The sequence below is a fragment of the Neopsephotus bourkii genome, unplaced genomic scaffold, assembly GCF_033783945.1.
Source record: "Neopsephotus bourkii isolate Nb327-2 ecotype Australia unplaced genomic scaffold, CSIRO-AGI_Nbou_v1 NB_5, whole genome shotgun sequence".
In the NCBI taxonomy this organism is placed as follows: Eukaryota; Metazoa; Chordata; class Aves; order Psittaciformes; family Psittacidae; genus Neopsephotus; species Neopsephotus bourkii.
The window spans coordinates 458341-478720 of record NW_026900522.1 but is presented as its reverse complement, the minus strand read 5'-3'; the positions used below and the strand labels follow the sequence as shown (position 1 = coordinate 478720).

At 47.9% G+C, this 20380-nt stretch overlaps 1 protein-coding gene across 2 annotated transcripts in view; it reads left to right on the top strand.

Moving 5' to 3' along the window:
- The window catches only part of DNAH9 (dynein axonemal heavy chain 9), a 127141-nt gene extending 109804 nt beyond the window's left edge, over positions 1-17337 (top strand). For both annotated transcript variants that reach the window (XM_061362980.1, XM_061363064.1), the window contains 5 exons: positions 183-374; positions 1129-1299; positions 3730-3912; positions 9956-10345; positions 16685-17337. In XM_061362980.1, coding sequence (XP_061218964.1) covers positions 183-374; positions 1129-1299; positions 3730-3912; positions 9956-10345; positions 16685-16912 — 1164 coding nt within the window. In that variant the 3' untranslated portion in view covers positions 16913-17337. The remainder of the gene's footprint in view (positions 1-182; positions 375-1128; positions 1300-3729; positions 3913-9955; positions 10346-16684) is intronic.
- Positions 17338-20380: the final 3043 nt, after the last annotated feature.

The following is a 20380-nucleotide window of genomic DNA, read 5'->3' as shown; positions in this document are numbered from 1 at the left end:
GTTTTCCTTGGGCAGGATTTAACTACTGCCTAATGCTCGTTTACTTAGGAAACTGGAATAGTGAAGTGGAAGCATTCACTGTGCAGATCAGGGCTCAGTGCTGTGGACTGCAGCTCAGCAACCTGGCTGCTGGAGCTCTGGCTCTCTGAACCTCCTTCACACCCTCCTGCTTCATTCCTCAGGTCCCATATGATGATTTACGCTACCTCTTCGGTGAGATCATGTATGGAGGACACATCACAGATGACTGGGACAGGCGGCTCTGCAGAACCTATTTGGAAGAATTTATTAAGCCAGAAATGCTGGAGGGAGAGCTCCTCCTAGCTCCAGGCTTCCCCCTCCCAGCAAACATGGACTATAATGGCTATCATCAGGTAAGCTCTTGGTTTTCTGCCACTATTTATACACATAAATGTAATGTCTTCTATAACTACCTTATAATCTGTCTCAGGAGGCAGTGTTTCAGCACATCTCCTGTTATTTCCCAACTCTGTTCTGTTTCTATAGACATTTCAGCATTCCCTTGGATGAACCAAGTCTAATGGTAATTTGCTACTTCATCATGGGCTCCTTCTGTTTGGGCATGAATAGAGCAACTGTATTGGTTCTTGAGACTTGAGTGGGGCTCCTGGAAAATTACATCCACATACTGTTTGCTATAATGGCCTTTTTGAGTTCCTTTTATCACCAGTTTTGACGTGAAACAGTGAAGGGTCTTGTTGCTCTGCTCACTGATCTCATCTGCTCCTTGTACACAAATGTAGTAGCAGAGATACGCATATTTGGCTGGTTTTATTCGTAAAACTTAACTACTGGAAGCTAAATTCCCACAAGAGATATCAGGATATTGATGCACTGTGGGTAATTGCTAGAGAAGGTCCAGGCCTGCGATATGCAGCCAAGCCAAACTTTAGCAATTAGTACATTTTCACAGCAGGAGCAGAAGCAGTTCTGTAAACAGCCATTCACTCCTTTCTCTCATCAGTGTGCTGGTGTTTCAGGCACAAGCAGAGTTACATCAGCCTGGGGTTACTTGCTCTGATAGGTGATAATTCCAGTGCCGTGACCTCTGTAAGCAGAGTGCCCTTGATCTCTGCATCTAACCTGAACCTGGGTTTCTCTGTGCAGTACATAGATGATGCCTTGCCTCCAGAGTCTCCTTATCTGTATGGCCTCCATCCCAATGCTGAGATTGGCTTCCTTACCCAGACCTCAGAGAAGCTCTTCCGCACCGTGCTGGAGATGCAGCCCCGGGACACCAGCATGGGTGATGGAGGAGTGGTGACCAGGGAAGAAACGGTGAGAGCGGTAGAGCTGTTCCATTCTTATACCTGCCTCATTCATAAGTAGTGCTGTCTAGCTCAGGTTTGTCTCACAACTGCTTATTATAATGTGTTCTGCCTTTGCTGGATACAAACCAGGTGTCTCAAACCACCTGACTCTAAGTATGCAGCACATCACCATGGTGGGATGTCATTGGAGTATTGTCAGTAATAGGACAGTGGCTTTTAATTACCCCCTGAACTGCGGTGCCTTCATTATCATCTTGTGAAGATATTACAAATAAACCTTCTGTGGCCTCCACTGCCTCTGAGCCCCCAGTCCCTGTGCACCACACTGTGCCTGGCATACCAATGGGCTTCCTGAGTGCTCTGTGTGCCATGTATGATGTGCCACTAGAGCTCAACCCACCTATTGCTGCTGCCACCAGGTCCCATCAAGCTCCCAGGGGACTTGTAATACCTTATCTCCAGCTGAGCTCCTTTGCTGTGCCCAGGTACCAGGCTGATCCCAGCCCTTCCTCTCAAAGCTCACAGCTCATTAAAATGTGGCCCAAGATTTTAATGAAATCAGCCAACACTTGCTCAGGTTTTTCTTTCTGCTGTCTTAAGGTCCCAGCTCTGTGTTTCAAGCTTTGCAAAGTAATGAATAGCTATTAGAAAGCTTATCTGATGTCTGTGGCTTCACACATGCTTCCTTTGGCTTGGTGTGGAGCTGGGGAACTGCCTTTGCTCTTAAAAGTACTCAGTGTGTTCAGATCGTACTGAAATTTGAGTTGAGGGGAATAACCCAGAGGTAGCAAAGCCAAAGGAGATGCTCAGGTATCAAATGTGACTAGCTCTTGTCCCGTCCCCCACCCCAGTCCTTTTGATACTGAAGTACAATTAAACTCCTTGGCCAGAGAAGCAAGCTTATAAGTAGGTGAACCAGCAGTGGTATCAGAGGCATCCTCCAGCTGAGGCTTTTCATCCCCTACTTTGCCTGAGGTGGTTTTAGGGAGCTTGCAACCCTCTTATTTTCCTGAGGCTCTTCAAGTCCAGTTATTCCCACAGGATTCTGAGGCCACTTTACCAGGAACAAGCTGTATTTGTTGTTTAAGAAGCAGGTATTTGAACAGGAATTTAGAATGAGAGGATATTTCTATACTGCCCCTGAGGTGCAGCTGTAGAGCTTGTCCAGCTGAGCTTTACTTTTAGCCACCTCAGTGGTCAATAACAGGCTGCTCATCATCACCTCTTTGTGACATCTGACACAAGTGAGGAGGGTTTGGAAGAGCAGCAATGCCAGGAAGTTGAGTACAGAGCCCTTAATATAAATGTTAGCAGGCATGGTGGTACCTGCCCTGGGCTTTCTCTGCCACTGCCACCCTCACACCAGGTTTTGCCCATCACATCATAGAATTGTAACTGCATTAAGCATTCCTGAAAAATCCCCAAGGAGTGAAAGTCTGGCTTAGGTTCCGACATGGAAGTAAAGCAGAGCATTATGTGAGAGACTTCCACACCAAGCTGCCTAACGGTCCATGTAAACCTGAGAGATACAGCAGATCCCAGGAAGATCAGGGCTTCAGGCCTCGCTCTCAGCCAGAAGGGGTTTTGTCTGCTTTATTGATTTTCTCTGGCAATACATCCTATTGCATCGGAGCATTCCCTATTCAGTATTTAGAGATATAAAGCACTGTTCCCAAAGCAAGCTCTGGTGGTGACCAAAAAACAATTCTGTTTCATTATGCTTTTCTTTCATGGCTCTATTAGTTCAAATTGCAAAATTCAGCTTAAAATTAAGTTTTCTGTAATCACCTCTCTCTATTATTACACTGCAGAAAACCAGCTCATAAGCTCAGTTGTCCTGGGGCTCAGCTGAGGCTATAGCCCCATCCATGTCCTTGCATTGAATCTGACCTTAGGAGAATCATAGAATAGTTTGGGTTCAAGGGACCTTAAAGCTCCTCCAGCTCCAACTCCTGCCACGGGCAGGGACCCCTTCCACTGGAGCAGCTTGCTCCAAGCCCCTGTGTCTAACCTGGCCTTGAACACTGCCAGGGATGGGGCAGCCACAGCTTCTCTGGGCACCCTGTGCCAGCGCCTCAGCACCCTCACAGGGAAGAGCTTCTGCCTTATCTCCAACTTAAATCTCCCCTCCCGACTTTTGTTTCCATTTGTGGGCTTGAGACCCAAGAAGAAAGGAGACTGCTGCATGTCACAGTGACATTTCTAAACCAGCGTTTTGAAAGCTTCTCATCTGACATTAACTTTTGTGAGCATCTGAATTTTAATAGGATGGGGCAGGCTCTTTGAAAGGTGCCATGCCCAGCACCGCTGACACTGATGGTTTCAGAGGCACTAAGTGGCAGATGGAGTTTTCATACCACATTCAGGCAGCTGTCAGCTGGGAAAGCTCAGTGGATCGTTCACCAACATCCGTCTCTGTTTTCCCTTCGGCACACAGGTGAAAGCCCTTCTGGAAGAGATGTTAGAGAAATTGATGGATGAGTTTAACATTGCAGAACTGATGGCAAAAGTGGAGGAGAGGACACCGTACGCTGTGGTTGCCTTCCAGGAATGTGAGCGCATGAACATCCTCACCAGTGAAATAAAGCGCTCTCTTACAGAGCTGGATCTGGGGCTGAAGGTAAGAGCTTGGGATGCTTGAGGCTGCAGCGTTGCAAAACCTTGGTGATTGGTTGGAAGAGGTGCTCACAGAGTAAAAGGGGTCATGCACACTATTCAGCACTGGCTGCAAAACCAACTTGACTCTGTGGGAAAGGGCTCACAGATGGATTTCAAATGACACATTGTCCACAGGCACTGGGAGAGGTTAAAGGTACACATAGCAACGGCCGCTTTTTGGGAACAGAGACCAGGCACTTCTGTCCACCCCATATTGTAGCACAGCAACAACAGGTTGCTCAGAATTTCAGATGTGGCCTATTTAAAAGTAAGCCAAAAAATCACAGCTTTTCACACAATGCCCAGGTACTGGGCAGGAGGGGACTTGTAACAAGAAGTTATTAAAGGCACAAGCTGAGCTGAAATGAAAGAGTGATTGTGTGTAAGGAGACAGAATGTCCAGAGCTGTAAGAAAGAAAGCCTAAAACCAAAAGAGTTTTGGAAGAGATACAACTCCCCTGGCTGGGTATGAGTTATTTGCTACTGGAGGGGGGTCAGGAGCAGACCCTCCCTGTGGACACACTGTCTTTGATTCCTCCACCCCATAGTTCCTTCTCCACCCCAGTAAAAAACCAGACTCTGCTCCAGGAGGGTGATGTCTCTGTGCTTTGGGGTGGTGGCTTTGGCTTATGAAGAACAGTGAGGAGCTCTGGGGCTGGCAGGAAACACACCAGGTAAATTTCTGGGTTCAACAAGATGTGCAAGAGGGCCGTGCTTTAAGGCTTCCTCTGCTGGCAGAGGAGGTCATCTGCTGAATTCCCTCCCGGGCAGTTGGCTGGACAAAATAGAAAAGGCTAAAAGAATGCCCATTAGGGGATAAACCAGCAGAGAGCAGGCTGCCCTGCAGGTGAGTACCTGCCTAGCCAGCCCTGGTGCCCTGGAGCAACAATTCCCCTTCACCTTGTCGTCCCAAAAGACTTCACCATAGCCAAGTGCATCCCTCAGAAAGGGCTAAGCTGGGGAGACTAATGCTACCTGGAGCTTGCAGCATGAAGCTGCTGGCTTCAGTGCTACCCCGATGCCTTTCCTGCAAGACTGACATTCAATTGCTCCCTAGTGTGAGGCAGCAATTAAGTACATCAGTCACTGGGCATTCTCTGCTCCATCATTTCCTGAATGACAGGTTCTTGTCCCATTTCATCAGAATGGTGAAATACACCACATATATTTCACCAAAAATACTTTGCATAGCACTTGAAGGAACTGCAGTGACTCTGTACGACCCCATTAGGAGAAGGAGCTGGCAGGTGAGCAAAGAGGACCTGGATGACAATCCCAGCTCTCTCCTGAGACAGCTTTGAAGAGAGACCTTCAAAGGACACAACTGCAGTGTGCATGCAGAGGTGGGAGGCTTGGCTCTGGGGTTTTAGGTAGCTGCAGCTCTGCAGGGGTAGGACTTGGCTGCTTCACGTTGTGCTCTACGCTGTGATCCCAGCAGCCTGGTCCACACGAGCTCAGACATTTCTGCATTGCATTTGCTGCTGATGCTTATTGTCTTGATTAAAGAGAGAGACATCATAAACACTTTGTGGTGGCCCAGTGTGTACAATTCATTTTAAAATGGGCTGATACTTATGTAGTCAATTATTCTAAACAGATTTCCTTTGTTTTCTAGCATAGTGGAATTGAAAATTCAGTTGCCTGAGACAGGTAAACAGAAGTGATTTAATGTTTCATCAAGGAGCACCAAACAAGATATGACTGTAACTTGGACAATGTATAGCAATTAGATTTAATGAGGAGAAGAAGAACAATCTATTTAATATTGGTAGGGAGAATGAGTGGATGCATGAGCTTAAATAAACCTCAGACAAAATAAACCACAGAAATCAAGCAATAATAGAGAGCAATTTTCTCCCCAGATCCTGGCAGGGGGGTGAGATTATGTCTGCAGAAAAGGCACTGCTGATGACTACATAGCTTGGTCCCAGCAGCTCCCATCTGCAGTGTGATCCAGGGACACCACAGGGCCAGGACTTAAGGACTCCTGAAGAGCAGATGAGTAGCAGTATCTGTGTTAGGATGGAGGGTCTGAGATACCACCAGTGGGCAGTTCTTCTCTGCCTGCAAACAGAGGTTGCATGTGGGTCCCTGCAGAGCTGAATTAGACATGATGCATGACCTGCACCCCACAGTATCCCTCAGTGTGATTCTCCCATGCCTTGAGGGCTACAGCAGGGCCAGGGGATGCTTGGCCCTGCTCTTGGCTCTTTCTGTAGGCAGGGCTGCTGTCCTGACTTGACAGCTCAGTCTTCACACTCAGTTTGGGAGAGAAATCACTCTTTAATTGTTTCTCCTGAGAGTAGCTCCTATGGGAGCTGCTAATGCACGTTAATCTATGGGACTGGGGATCTTCACTGACAGCACTCAGAGGAGGAGAGTTTACATAAGAGGAACCACAGATCTCAGAAGAGAATAAATAAAGCACAGAGGAAGCAAGTCTGATTGTTTTTAACTGCCTATCTGCTAAAAGGCAGCGATTTGGAAATGTCATGCCTCATTTGAATGTTTGAATAATTCATTGTGTCTCTGTAGCGGAAAGTGATTGTTTGCTCCAAAAATAGGAGACATCCCATTAAGAGGAAGGGAAATTGCAATAGACTGGTAGCCATCAAAAAGATAACTGGCATGTTGCATTTCAAAGCCCTTTGTTCTGGCTGGCTTGGGTGAGCCCGGAGGCTGGGCTGAAACACTTGCATGTTAATGTTGTACCCAGTGTAATTTTTGCAAGCAGATTTCCTGTTTTGCAACTTCAGGGAAGGATAAGCCTCCAAAATGGGGATAATAAATGTTACAGAAGAATAGAATAAGACCCCATTTTGTAAGGCCGGCTGGGTATTTTACTGTGTTAAGGGAAAATAACCTTCACGGAGAAAACAATGGGTGACAATAGTCTGCTGGTCTTGAAGGGAGGTCTGCAGGCTGATTAGGATTTCCTTTAATGAAAATTATTACTAGCATTTGGGCAAAAAAACCCTTAACTTGATTCATTCGTGATGCACTTTAGTATTCAGCATCCGCAGTGCAAATTTATGCATAATTGTGCCTGGACAACTACATGAGATAGCTGCCAGAGATGCTCTGAAACCTCACAGGAGCTTCCGACAAGTCTGCTTGAGCATGCAGGCTTTAGAAATTGCTTTCTTTGAGCCTTTCTCAGAGTTCCATTTGCTAAGTCATTTGTTTCCTGCCGGTAAAACCAGACATGAGATATGATCAGGAGGATTTGTCTTTAAATCAGTTTGACCACTCGCACACATTTACCCCTTTAAAACCTTTCCACGAGTGCAAAACACTCCTGATTGTCACCATTAGAAGGCCCTGTGGTTCTCAGTGTCCTGCTGTGACCTGTGCAGTGTTTTGCCCCTCAGACTCTGTTTTCTCCCGCATGGCTTTAGCCAGAGAGCTGGCTGTTGAATAGGTCTTGTCAGTGTCTAAGTTCTCCTCAGGTGGGAGATGGTGACCCATGCGATGTGAACAAGGATGGAACCACAGTGATGCTTCGCAGTTTGTGTTCCAACAGATGTCATTAAATAACAAAGCAACTGCCCCCTGAGGAGGTCAAATCATTTTGAAATCCTTATGGAGCTCATGATCCAGCCTCTCTGAATAGACACCCCCCCTCCCCCATGCTTTTCTGTGTGTGAGCTTTAATTGTGGGTCAGTAAATTATCTTATAGTGCTCTATAAAGTGAAACAGCTCAGGTGCCTAAAAGGAAATGCATGGGGCATGCATTGCCATTGTGTTTGTTTGTCATTTCATGCCAAATACCAGCATGAGACACCTTTCATTTGTGTTTGCTCCTTGGAGTTACCCAGGACTTTAAAGAGCCATCATTTTGAGTTTCCCTACAAATGTAAAATCATTAAATAGAAATAATGAGATTGCACACTTACCTGGTCCCTGCTCACATGAAATGAAAGGAGGTGATGTGTATTTTGAAAGGTGTTTGCAGGTTGCTTCTCGTGCTTTAGGACTAATTACAAATAGTCCTGTTTCCCCTTTTTGATTTAACCTGATCTGTTGCTTTTGGCTTCGAGTGTTAAAACAAAGACCATCTGAAAACCTTTGTACATGTGATTTTCTCTGTCCACCAGAAATGTGTTCTGAATGGGGGAACCCAGCAGGTTCAGACACTTGCTACCTTTAAAAGCTTATTACTTTTAGCAAGTTATCTTTGGAGCTGAGGTTTCATAATGCCTTGTATCAGCCAGAAGTGCTGCTATGGACACTTCCAGTGCTGACACCTTCCTCGCTTTGATAAGACACAGTCTATGGGGCAGATGTGCAGTCAAGCCCTTTGTTTAAGCATTACCCAGCAGCTCTGTGTGTTGTATTTGCAACGGTGTGGTGAGCTCAGAGGATTTCTGTTCTGATGGCGAGTTGGCATTCCAAGCTTGGGAGTCTCTGGTCCCTTTGTGGTGTAATTCCTTTGAGAAAGTGCTTCCTAACCCAAGAGCACCAGCGTGCTCGTTTGCCCTAAGTCTTAATCACGCAGTGCTGAACCCCCTTACACTTGTTAGTGCCACATGCAGCATGGGCCATCAACAAGGACACTCGTTACCGCTCTCCCATGGTCTGGTTGGGTGTCAGGCTGTGATCCTGTCCTGCTGGAGCCTCTCAGTCTGATCTGCAGATCAGAGCTCTGCAGGGCACGGTGAGTGTAGGAGTGAAGCGCAGAGTTTTGCAACTGCAGGACTCTGACAACCATTGCTAAACATGTGCTGGGGGTGCTTTAAGTGCATTTCAGCTTCTGCTAAAGCTTCACAGATTTTTGTGGTCCCAGTAAAGGGCACCTCTGCTGACCTCGTGGCTGGAGGCACTGAAGTCCTGTGGAAGAGCAGTTGGAATTTTTTAATGTGAACAGACTGACCCAATTCCCTCACCCTCCTTCTCAGCAATGGCTGAACTGATTTCAGTTAATCTTTCCAAAACCACTCTGCCTGAGGCAAAGAGAAATTATAAGGCAGATAAATGTTGGCAAAATGAGAAGGGGACAAAAGTATTTACAATGGAAACCAGTGATCAGCAGTAGCCAACAGTCTCCAAACTGCTCTGGTGTGTTGTGCCCCTCCAGCTCAGCATGGGGCATGCAGAGGTTTCAATTGTGAAGGGCATTACAGTGGTAATGCTGTGCCTGCCTTTAAAGTCTTTGTCTTTGCAGACTGCTTGGCTCCAGTGTCACAGAATCACAGATTCATTGTTCTGGGGATAGAATCACAGAGTTAGCTCCGTTGGAAGAGACCCTTAAGATCATCAAGTCCAGCCGTTACCCCAGGACTGCCAAGGCCACCACTAAACTGTGTCACTAAGGCTGTCTAGTGCAATCCTGTGCTCAGAGCAGGGGCAGGTAGAGCAGGTTCCTAGGACCATGCCCTCAAAGTAAAAAAGTTGGTACTTGTATTTCAGTGGAGTGTCCTGTGTTTCAAGGGGTTCCCATCCACCTCTTGTCCTGTCACTGGACACCACTGAGAAGTGGCTGCATCTTCTTAACTTCCTGCCATTGATATCTGTAGGTACTGAAAAGAATCCTCCCTGAGCCTTTTCTCTTTGAGGCCAAACAATCCCAGCACGGGGCCCAGTGTGGCACATGTCCCTCCCCAGTACTGAGCAGAGTGCTGCCAGTAGCCTGATGGCAATGCTTCTCCTAATGCAGCTCAGGACACTGGTGGCCTTTTGTGCTGCAGGGGCATATTGCTCTTACACTGCTGAGAATCTGCCCTATAAAGGTCTTCAGTCAACAACAGGAAACAAATGACATTGGGACAACAGGGGATACCCGTCCTGTCACTGTTTTAACACAACTTTTCCTCCAGGTAGTATTTTTACAGTAGGGAAGATGAGGATACAAGACTATGCAGTAAAAGATGTGCATGAAAATCTGAAACTCATGATTGGGTAGGCTGCCATGTACTGCCACACTTCCTAGCTCAGCTTCTGCTTTCAAGCAGGCGTTGTTCAAGGTAAGCAGTTATCAGTGCTAATTATACCCTCTCTCACTCAGGGAGAACTGACCATGACAAGTGACATGGAGAACCTGCAGAATGCCCTTTTCTTGGACATGGTGCCTGAGTCCTGGACAAAGAAAGCTTACCCTTCCACGGCCAGCCTGGGCACGTGGTTTGCTGACCTCCTCACTCGCATCAAGGAGCTGGAGGCCTGGACAGGAGACTTTTCCTTACCCTCCACAGTGTGGCTTGCTGGGTTCTTCAATCCCCAGTCTATCCTGACAGCCATCATGCAGTGCACAGCCCGGAAAAATGGGTGGCCTTTGGACAAGATGGCCTTGCAGTGTGATGTGACCAAGAAGAACAGGGACGATTTTGCCAGCCCTCCTCGTGAAGGGGCGTACGTCCATGGCTTATTCATGGAGGGTGCGCGCTGGGATGCACAGGTGAGCTCACCAAGGCTCTTGTATTGAGCAACAAGCCATGGGAGTTATGTCCTTAATGCTTGGTACTGTACTCTGGGGAACTGCTCAGCCCAGACAGGCACTCCTCTAAAATAGTCATTCGAGCTGCCTCTTTAGGAATGGGGTGATAGGAAATCTGGGCCTCTCCTCTGCAGCCTAGAGTGGGTGTCCAGGGTGGGCAGATGAATCACCCCTTCAAGTTGCCTGTTCCATGGCCATGAAGGGAGTTAAAGGTGGCCAGCTTGGACTGATAATCTAGTTATTATAAGCTGAATCTCAATTTACAGCTTTATGGTTCAGAGGATTTCCATCCCCTAGTTTGCCTGGAGTATATTTAGAGAGGTTTCAAGCCTGAGGCTCTTCAAGTCCCATTATTCCCACAGGGTTCTGAAGCCACATTACCAAAACCAAGTAAATGTTTGTCATTGCTCATGGTGTTATTGCAAACAGAAAACATGGGGTTCTCTCAGGCCTGCAATGTCCCTGCCCCTTCTCATGGTTGTGGTTTCACTGCTACCTCCAAAAGTGACATGGCAGACTCGCAGTGTCACTGCTCTGTCATCTGTCCAGCAGCAGTGGAGACAAAGGAGAGGACTCTGATTTTCTACACCTTCACATCCCCAGAGCTGACTGGGTGGGATGTGCCAAATGCAGGCCACTGTCCTTCCACTGCCAGGTGCTGCAGGATGTCATCTACTCATTAGGGACTGTAGTGATAGGACAAGGGGTAATGGGTTAAAACTTAAACAGGGGGAGTTTAGATTGGATCTAAGGAAGAAGTTCTTTACTGTGAGGGTGGTGAGGCACTGGAATGGGTTGCCCAGGGAGGCTGTGAATGCTCCATCCCTGGCAGTGTTCAAGGCCAGGTTGGACAGAGCCTTGGGTGACCTGGTTTTGTGTGAGGTGTCCCTGCCCATGGCAGGGGGTTGGAACTGGATGATTTTAAGGTCCTTTCCAACCCAAACTATTCTATGGTTCTATGATCTGTGTAGATGGGGTTTGTGACCAAAAATTAATCACATCCTTTAGGCATCCCCTTAGGGTGCCAAGTAAAACTGGCATGAAGGTTTAACTGGTATGGTCAATGCGGACTCAAGCTGAGGACTCAGTGTAGGGGGTAGGCTCAGCCTGGGCAAGCAGAACAGTATGGGTGGCTTCTTCTTTCCCCTTCTACATGTGACCCAAACTTCAGTTGTACCATAGCCAGCCTCAAGGCAGCCAAGGTGAGATCCATACCCACCAATGAGGCAGTTGCAGGGAAGCTTCTACACTTGCTGTTTCCTGCCTCTGTAGCTGTCCGCACTCCTGTTGCAGCATCCCAGAGAAGCACAACTGTCCCTGTCATTCCCTGTGACAGTTGTCAGCTGTTAGGATTGCAGTCTGCAGAGCCAGAGCATTTAGGCTCACAAACCCCCACTGGGCTTGGTCCTGCGCGTGGCCTGGCCTGTGGTACCAGGACTCCAGGTTACATTAAATGACAGTGATTCATGCAGCACTTGCTCTGGGCAGCCAGTGAGATGCTTCTGCTGCCAGTGGTCTGGGAGAAATTGAAGGCTGTCACCCATAGCTTACTTATCTGTGCCAAGGGTCTTATTTCAGAGGGCACCCAAGAGTCTTAGCCTTGAAGCTCCTATTTTACCTGTTGTGGGACTTAGTGGTAGTATTCTGAGAAGAGAGACCATACCTGTTCTATACCATATCCCAGCCTGACCTTGCAATTTAGATCTAATATTGCCCACTTATTTTTCAGCTCCCTCTCTGCAATAGTTTTCCATAAAGGATAGGAAACAAGGCAAAGCTTTGAACCCACTGACTGATGGCATCCAATGCAGTTTATCATGAATCCTTGTGAAAATCAAAGCTCAAGGCCATTTTCTCTTTGGAAATGGGTTTACATACACATTGGGTCTGGAAAGCCATGGGCAGTCAGGAACACTGGCAAAGGCTCTGTCAGAATATTGCAGTAAAGATCTCACATAGGCATCAGCTCAGATCTTCTGTCTCTGTGGTTTTGGCTCTGCTAACAGCAAAAGTCACAGTAGCAGAACAGAGATCAGCCCAGTCCATTTCCCAAGCCCTGGTTCTTCAGTTCCCTGCCTATTCCCCTGGGTCAGCCTTTGGTGTGGCTACCATACGTACCCCCTTCCAGCTCTTGGAGATCACAACACCTTGCTACAGGGAGCACTGGATCTCAGGTACCCTCAAAACCTGACTTTTAAGCTGATACAAATCAGCTGCACACAGCAGTACAGGGAAAGGTTAGAAAAATTCCTGGTCTTGCATGTAGAATACTCCATCAAAACCAAATCCTAGTGATTGGATTACTTATGTTTTCCTTTACCATCATTACCACCATTACTAGAAAATATAATGGTCAAATGGCTGAGTTCTGCCTCAGTTTTACCCATCCCCAAGTGGAGGTGAAGAGTGAGCAGTTTTGGTGTGCAAGCATATGACTCCTCCCCTCTGCCTCCCATACAGTAACTCGTATGGGTGACTGCAGTCAGCAACGGGGTTTGTCTTTAGAGATCATCCAGACTTTATTTTCTGGTTACAATTTCCCTTGTGATGGAAAGATACTGAGCAATCCCCTCTCTAGAACCATTCCAAATCTCCGGGTATCACACTTCAGGGTTTTCAGAGAAGAAAACAGTATTTTCATATGTTGCTGTAGACACTGAGATCTCATTTCCACCCTGTGGAACTATTCATTTGACCTGGAACCCACCGAGCACCAGTGTCTCTTAGTGGATGCAGCATTTGTAAACCAGGTTCACAATTCACAGTTGTATAGTCCTTCCAAATTCATCTTCCAATGTCAATGGCAGGGCCTGTTTGGAAGGGCCCCTCTGGGGAACACCTCTGCTTTTTAAAGGATATTTCACATTTAGGTTGTGCCTCCACAAAAGGAGCAAGTCCCTCCATGTGCTGCTGCTCACATTTTTCTATTTATTTAAACATTTGTGTTTGCCCTGGAGAGTCTTAAATGTATAAAGCCTTCATGACAAAGCAGCAGGCAGCTGGTAGATGAAATGAACCAAGCAGGGAATCTGGGCCCAAATGATGTGTTGCTGTAGCACTGTTAAAGTGAGTGGGGCTCCGTGAGAGAGTTTGACTGGTGACACTGAGGCATTTTACCTGATTCCTGGCTTTCCTGCTCCCAGCAATGGAGAGTGTGATGCCAGGTATGTGCCTTGCTACTCCCAGGGGGCATTAGCACATGATAGTACAAGTGGAGAGGTGGGTTTTGCACTACATGGCTACATGAAGCTTTGCCAGGTGTAGAGAGCATACCGCCTTGTCCTTGGAAGAGGTGCCAGTCAGTGCACAGCACTAAGCAGTGGCTTAACACTGAGGGTATCCTGCCTCCTCCAAGCCAAGCCAGCTGCAGGTTCTGTGTGTTTTTTAAGGCTAATCCTATGTAAAGCATGATCTGAAATCAGTGGAGAGGCTTAGAAGGGCAGATCTGTGTGTCAAGGAACTGTCATGTTCATTTGATGGTTCAAGTAGCTCAAGATCTTTGGGAACAGTTGCACATCACACATGTTTATCTGAGATGCTCCCAGAAGTGGATGCAGGTGAAAACACAAGTGTGTAGCCCAGGCCTGGTACAGCCCAGGGCTGGTTCTCCAGTCCCAGACATCACAGTTCTTCTGCAGAGACACCAGGTACGTCAGACTTCATCCACCAGAGACTGACATTTTCCCCAGAGGTTTCATGGGACACCATGTGAAGGCTTTTCCTGGAGATGTCACTTGTCAGTAGTGCCCATGTATTTGTGAGCTGTGGGACAGGGTACGATGTAGTTCAAGCTGAAGTCTCCAGTGATGAACTTAAAATACAGGCTTGGAGGGGACACTTGCAAATTGTGCTGTGAGCTGCCAGTCTCCTTTTTACAGTTGTTTTGAAAAATTAGTAACTTGGCAAACCCTTTCCCCTTTGTTAAAGTTCTCCTCTCATTTGGTTTTACTGGACAGCACATATCATACCATATATCATATCATATTATAGAATGGTTTGGTTTGAGTTGGATGGACCTTAAAGCTCCTCCAGTTCCAACCCCTGCCACAGGCAGGGACCGTTTTCACTGGAGCAGCTTGCTCCAAGCCCCTGTGTCCAACCTGGCCTTGAGCACTGCCAGGGATGGGGCAGCCACAGCTTCTCTGGGCACCCTGTGCCAGCGCCTCAGCACCCTCACAGGGAAGAGCTTCTGCCTAAGAGCTCAGCTCAGTCTCCCCTCGGGCAGGTTCAAGCCATTCCCCTTGGCCTGTCCCTCCATCCCTTGTCCCAAGCCCCTCTCCAGGTTTCCTGCAGGCCCTTTAGGCACTGGAGCTGCTCTAAGGTCTCCCCTTTAGGAGCCTTCTCTTCCCCAGGCTGACCCAGCCCAGCTCTTTCATTATCATCCAGACTTCTTCACTGCTCGTTCCATGTGTGGCTTTTTCTCATTCCCCATGTCCAGCTGAAGCCATAAACTCCAGCAATATCTGGACCACCTTGGAGTGATGTTCCCTGCTGGCAATACTGCTGGTCAGATCACCAGCCCTCCTTCTCTGCAGAGACAGCTCTATCAGACAGAAAACCAAGCCATATTGAAATCTTTAAGCTTACTGACCCTAAATTAGCCATGGTGCAAGTGTGCCTGTGCTCTAACACCTCCAAATGCAGTTGAGTGAGGATGCTGGCCTACTGCCTGTGCATTTGGGCCCATTCGTTAGCATCCCTGGCTCGTGACAGCTGCTTTGGCTCATTGGACCCTTTGATATGTGGCAGTGTAGCATGTCCACTCTTCAAATTGCCTGTTGAGGAGCCAGGACAAGCAGCAGTGAGGATTTATTGAGGATGTGAGGCCTGAGCTCTGAGCACAGACAATGGCTGTTCACCAGGTGTGCTGTGCCAAGCAGTGAGGGAAAATTGCTTTCAGAGGAGGATTAATTTCTGATGATGAGAGCGATAAAAAATGCAAATGCAAATCAGCCCAGACATAACAAAGTGCTATATTCCATAGGGAGAGCTCGGGAAGATTTCAGCTCTCGGTAACCCAGGAATAGGTGGAATATATCTTCAAAACTTGATTGGAGGAATTGTCAGGAGTAAGAAAAAGAGCTCAGATCAAAATCCAGCCTCAGGAATTCAAGGAGTGGGTTTAAAAAGAGCATGTGATAGATGGCTTCTTTGCAGCGTATTAGGGGAATTATTTCGTGTTTGTTCAGCATGTTGCAAATAGAGAATCTGAAATCTGAGTTGGCTTTATCATAGCTTAACAGAACAGATGGCACTAGTACAATTAAACCAAGGTATGTTGCAAGAGGGATTCTTCTTCTTCACTCATTTGCTGAACTAAATAAACAACGGGAGATGCTGAACCTCATCCCACAACTCTGATCTAAGAGCGTTTGGAATAATACTGATATGTGAAGCTAAGCTGCAGTTAGAGGCAGTTTATTGAGCACTGAGAAGGTTTATTTCCATTCCTATATTTGCTTTCATTTGGCCTCTCTTGCTTGCATTAAGCAATTTTGAAAGCATTCCTGGAGAGTGATTGATGTTTAGGGCATTTTATTGTCAGAAAGAGAAACAGAAAGACCTGAGTTAGAGAACAAGCTCTTGAATTCATGCCCTGACAGCATGCTGTCCTCCTCCTGGGTTGGACAGCCTGCTGGGTGAGAGCACTGCTTTGAAGGGGATAATATGGATGCATTATTTAATGATGATATTCTCTAAAGAGCAATCCTTCTGAATCCCAATTGCGGATGTGAACACCTGGGAGAGTGGGGACAAGCCTGTGGTGTGTTTTGGGACCACACAAACCCCTGCTTGCATTCATCACCCAGACAAGTGTATCCCGGGTCATGCTCACATTCTGGTTGGGTGGTGGGACACTTACTTGGTGCCTTTTAGACTGTTCTCAGTTGAGCCCCATTCAGGTGTTCACAGTTGGTCTTAGCACAACCTGGCATAAGCAGCACTTCACGTGAGATCGGTCTAGGCTGGCAACACCTTGAGCAAGAGCTGCATGAGGACAATGTGGTTGGATATGGCCAGGAACGTTCCCCCCCAGAGTCCTGCTCAGGTATGTGTGGGTTTGAGCATCTGATGAGACCAGGCTTGAAGCTTGAAGGAGGCTTCTGATGGAACAGGGGAGGTGTTTGATCCAGACCCTCCTTACCTCCAGTAGGCTCATCCCCCACCTTGATCTCAGGAAAGATGCCTCCTCTTCCCCAATAAGACCAGCTTGTGTAAGCACTGCAGAGGATCCTGTGGATCGGGGCACAGGTGATGGATGCCTTAGAAATCTAAGACTTTATCTTCTTCCCTTTGCAGGCTGGGATAATCACCGATGCCAGGCTCAAGGAGCTAACCCCGGCCATGCCCGTCGTTTTCCTCAAAGCTGTTCCTGCTGACAAACAAGATCTCCGTAACATGTACCCATGTCCTGTGTACAAAACACGCCAGAGAGGACCAACCTATGTGTGGACTTTTAACCTTAAAACTAAAGAGAATCCCTCCAAGTGGGTGCTCGCTGGTGTGGCGCTGCTGCTGCAGGTCTGATCCCCAGCAGGGCCCCTCACTGCAAACCCCTAATGAGGTCTTTCTCAGACAACTTAAATAGGATCCTGAGGTTGAACCCAGGATTCATCTCTGAGCACTTGGGCACGTAGCTGAGATAGAACTCGCAAGGAGGTGACGGGGTACAGGGGGACACATGGAGCAGATTTGTGGCAGCTGTTAATCACCACCCTGTAATCCCTACACTGGAGCACTGGAAGATCCTAACCTGCAGCAGGGTTTCCTTTCAGCCACCCAGAGAGCGTTGAGCTCAAATCTGAATGTAATGTTCATTTCTCTTTCAGGATCCAAAGTAGTTTTAAAGGGAGTGGCTTTCTCGAGACTCTTCAGGTAGGCCAGGAACCTGTGAAATTCTTCAGATCTTATCCTTTTCTATACATAAGTGTTTCTTTGTTATAGGTGTGATACCAGAACAGGTATTGTGGATGTAAACTGTTTCTTACTAATACTGCTGTAAATTTGAAAACCATTTAAAATAGTGTTAATATCCAGTGTGCTTCATGTAACCACCAATAAAACTACAGCGTTTCTAAAGCAGAAAGCACAGAGAGGGATGCCTGGGCTGTGGGTTACCTGAATGAGCTGGACCCCGAGAGCATTGCTCTGGCCTGCAGAAGCTGAGTGCTTGCGAGCTAGGGAACGTGGGAAGCTGGGTTTGGTGGTGTGGGGCGATGGAGCTGTGCCGTGCTCTCAGTGCTTTGTGACACAGCACGGGGCTTTTCGTCCGGGTTTGTCACCAGTAGGGTTCACGGCCACCCCTGAACTCACTGCAGGTATCAGCAGGTGTGGAGGAGGGAAGGGGGAGGTGACGGATGCACCGTAACCGAGATGGGTCCCCAGAGGCAATGAACTCCTTGACAAACACCTCATCTTGAGAGGTCCCCACTTGCCAGAGTTGGCCTTGAATGGGCTCAGGTGTTTAGCACCAACTGGGGAAAGGGGGAGTCACCAGCCAGCTCTGTTCCCACTGCCTGTGTGGTGCCATTGAAACTTCCAGGACCCTCTTTCCAGGCAGTCGTGAGGTTCATAGGGTGGGAGTTTACAGCCTGGAGAGACCTGCAGGTCTGGGCAAATCACCTTTAACTGCCCTCGTATTCCATAAGGGGCTTGGTCCTCTCAACTCATTCTGCACTGGTCATAAAAGAGGGTCTGATCTGGCTCTCATTTCCCTGCCCTCACTGTGAAGAAATGGAGTGAGTGGCCTAGATCAAGATATTTAAGTTCTAGACTTTTTAACTGAGGTGAGCTGTGTCTGACCAGCCTGCGGTGTGGCCACTGCAACCGTGGGAGCAGGATCTACTTCCAGGTTAGAAATGATGCTTCCCAGCTGAGCTTCTAGCTCAGCATCATTGAAGTCCTTGCACACCATTAGGCAGGAAAGAGTGGTGGGTTGGCAAGGGCAGTGCATCCACCCCACCCCCAGTGTTTTCTGGGTCACCCAGCAATGTTATTTGCACCTGGGACAAGCAGCAGCACAAAAAGATGGTCCATTGGCCTGAAATGTAGCTGTGGAGCACATGCAGTACTCAGGATGGTGGAGCGGATCATGGGAGGAAGATGGGTAAGAGGCTCATGTGCAAACCACAAAGGGTGTTTGGGGGTCACTTGCTCTGTCTTACTGAGCCCCCTCTCACCTGCACCAAGTGCACCTTGGCCAACTCAGGAATGCTGTGAAGGGCGCTTCCAAAAGGAGGGCCAAGCCCATTGCTGTGTTTCAATGAGTAGGAGCCCACCAGCATCACTTGGAGAGCTCTACAGACAAAGTTTCCCAGAGAAGCCTATAGATCAGAGGCTTCAACAGACTGTTCCTCAGCCAGAGCATCCTAAAGAGATGGGTACGCGTGAAGTCTCCTAATGAACAGGAAGCAAAAATCCAGGAAGCAACAGTGTTTTCCCCTCTGTGCTCTACTGTGCTCCATGTGTTGCAGTGCCTGGAAGCATGGGTGTGTTGCTTGTCATTGGGAGAAACTTCCTGGTAGTTGCATGGGTTGTGTAGGGATTGATGTGGAATGGGTAATGGATAAGAGGGGGGCTGCTCTGTGATCTGAAACCTATCCCTGGCAGCAGCACATGTGGGTGCCTGGACATCACTTGTCCCTGGGTCAGTTCAGTTGAGAGAAGGCAGGTCCTTACTGAAGACCATTCCTGGCAGTGCCAGGCCAGCAGCTGTTGTGTCCCTGGGATGTGGGTCTTCACAGGGACATGTGCTGAGGCCAGGCCCTGAGATGGGGATTGGAGCAACCTGCTCCAGTGGAAGGTGTCCCCCATGGCAGGGGATTGGAACTGAGTGAGCTTTAAGATCCCTTCAACCCAAACTGTTCTATGATTCTATGGTCCTGCCATACCCCAAGGAGCCCCCTGGAGGCATCCCAGCCAATCCTTTTGTCACTGTATACCTTGTACTACCACCCTTCCCTGGGCTGTTGTGAAATGCTTCTGATGCTGTGTTCAGAGCAGCTCTGCACAGTCCTCATACCATTCACTTATGGCTTTACATTAAACTCTTTATCTCAACCCATGAGTTTCTGCACATTTACCCCATCCTGGTGGGAGTGAGTGAGGAGTTGGGTTTCTGGTGCTTGGCTGCAGCTGGGATAAGACCGTGACAGCATTTCTGTGGGCAGTGCATGAAGCTGGACAACTTTATGGGTGGCCTCAGCACACACTGATGGGGACATGGTCAACTCTGCCCATCCAATGTATCACAGTGTGTTCTCTTACCCAGAATAATGCAGGAGGGTGAAGTCCTCAGGCTTTACCTCCTCAGGACGTCCACAGCAACACTCATGGTCCGAGCATGATCCTTCAGGAATCATCTTGTCTTTGTACTCCTGGAAAACACCAGCGTTCCGAATGAAGGTAAGCTGGGAAATCTTTCAGGTAAGATCTTGGTTTCATTGGAGGCAGTGCCTCCAAGCCACAGCACCAAGAGATAATGATGAAGCAGTGAGTTATGGCTTAGCAGGGCACATAGAATCATAGAATCATAGAACAGTTAGGGTTGGAAAGGACCTTAAGATCACCAAGTTCCAACCCCCCTGCCATGGGCAGGGACACCTCGCTCTAAACCATCTCACCCAAGGCCTCGTCCAACCTGGCCTTGAACACTGCCAGGGATGGAGCATTCACAACCTCCCTGGGCAACCCATTCCAGTGCCTCACCACCCTAACAGGAAAGAATTTCCTCCTTATATCCAATCTAAACTTCCTCTGTTTAAGTTTTAACCCATTACCCCTTGTCCTGTCACTACAGTCCCTAATGAAGAGTCCATCCCCAGCATCCCTATAGGCCCCCTTCAGATACTGGAAGGCTGCTCTGAGGTCTCCACGCAGCCTTCTGCAGGCTGAACAGCCCCAACTTTCTCAGCTGATCACATCTGCAGATACGTAATGCAAGGGATACAGCTGTCCTAAGCTTCCTATTTTAAAATGCCTCTTAACTCATAAATG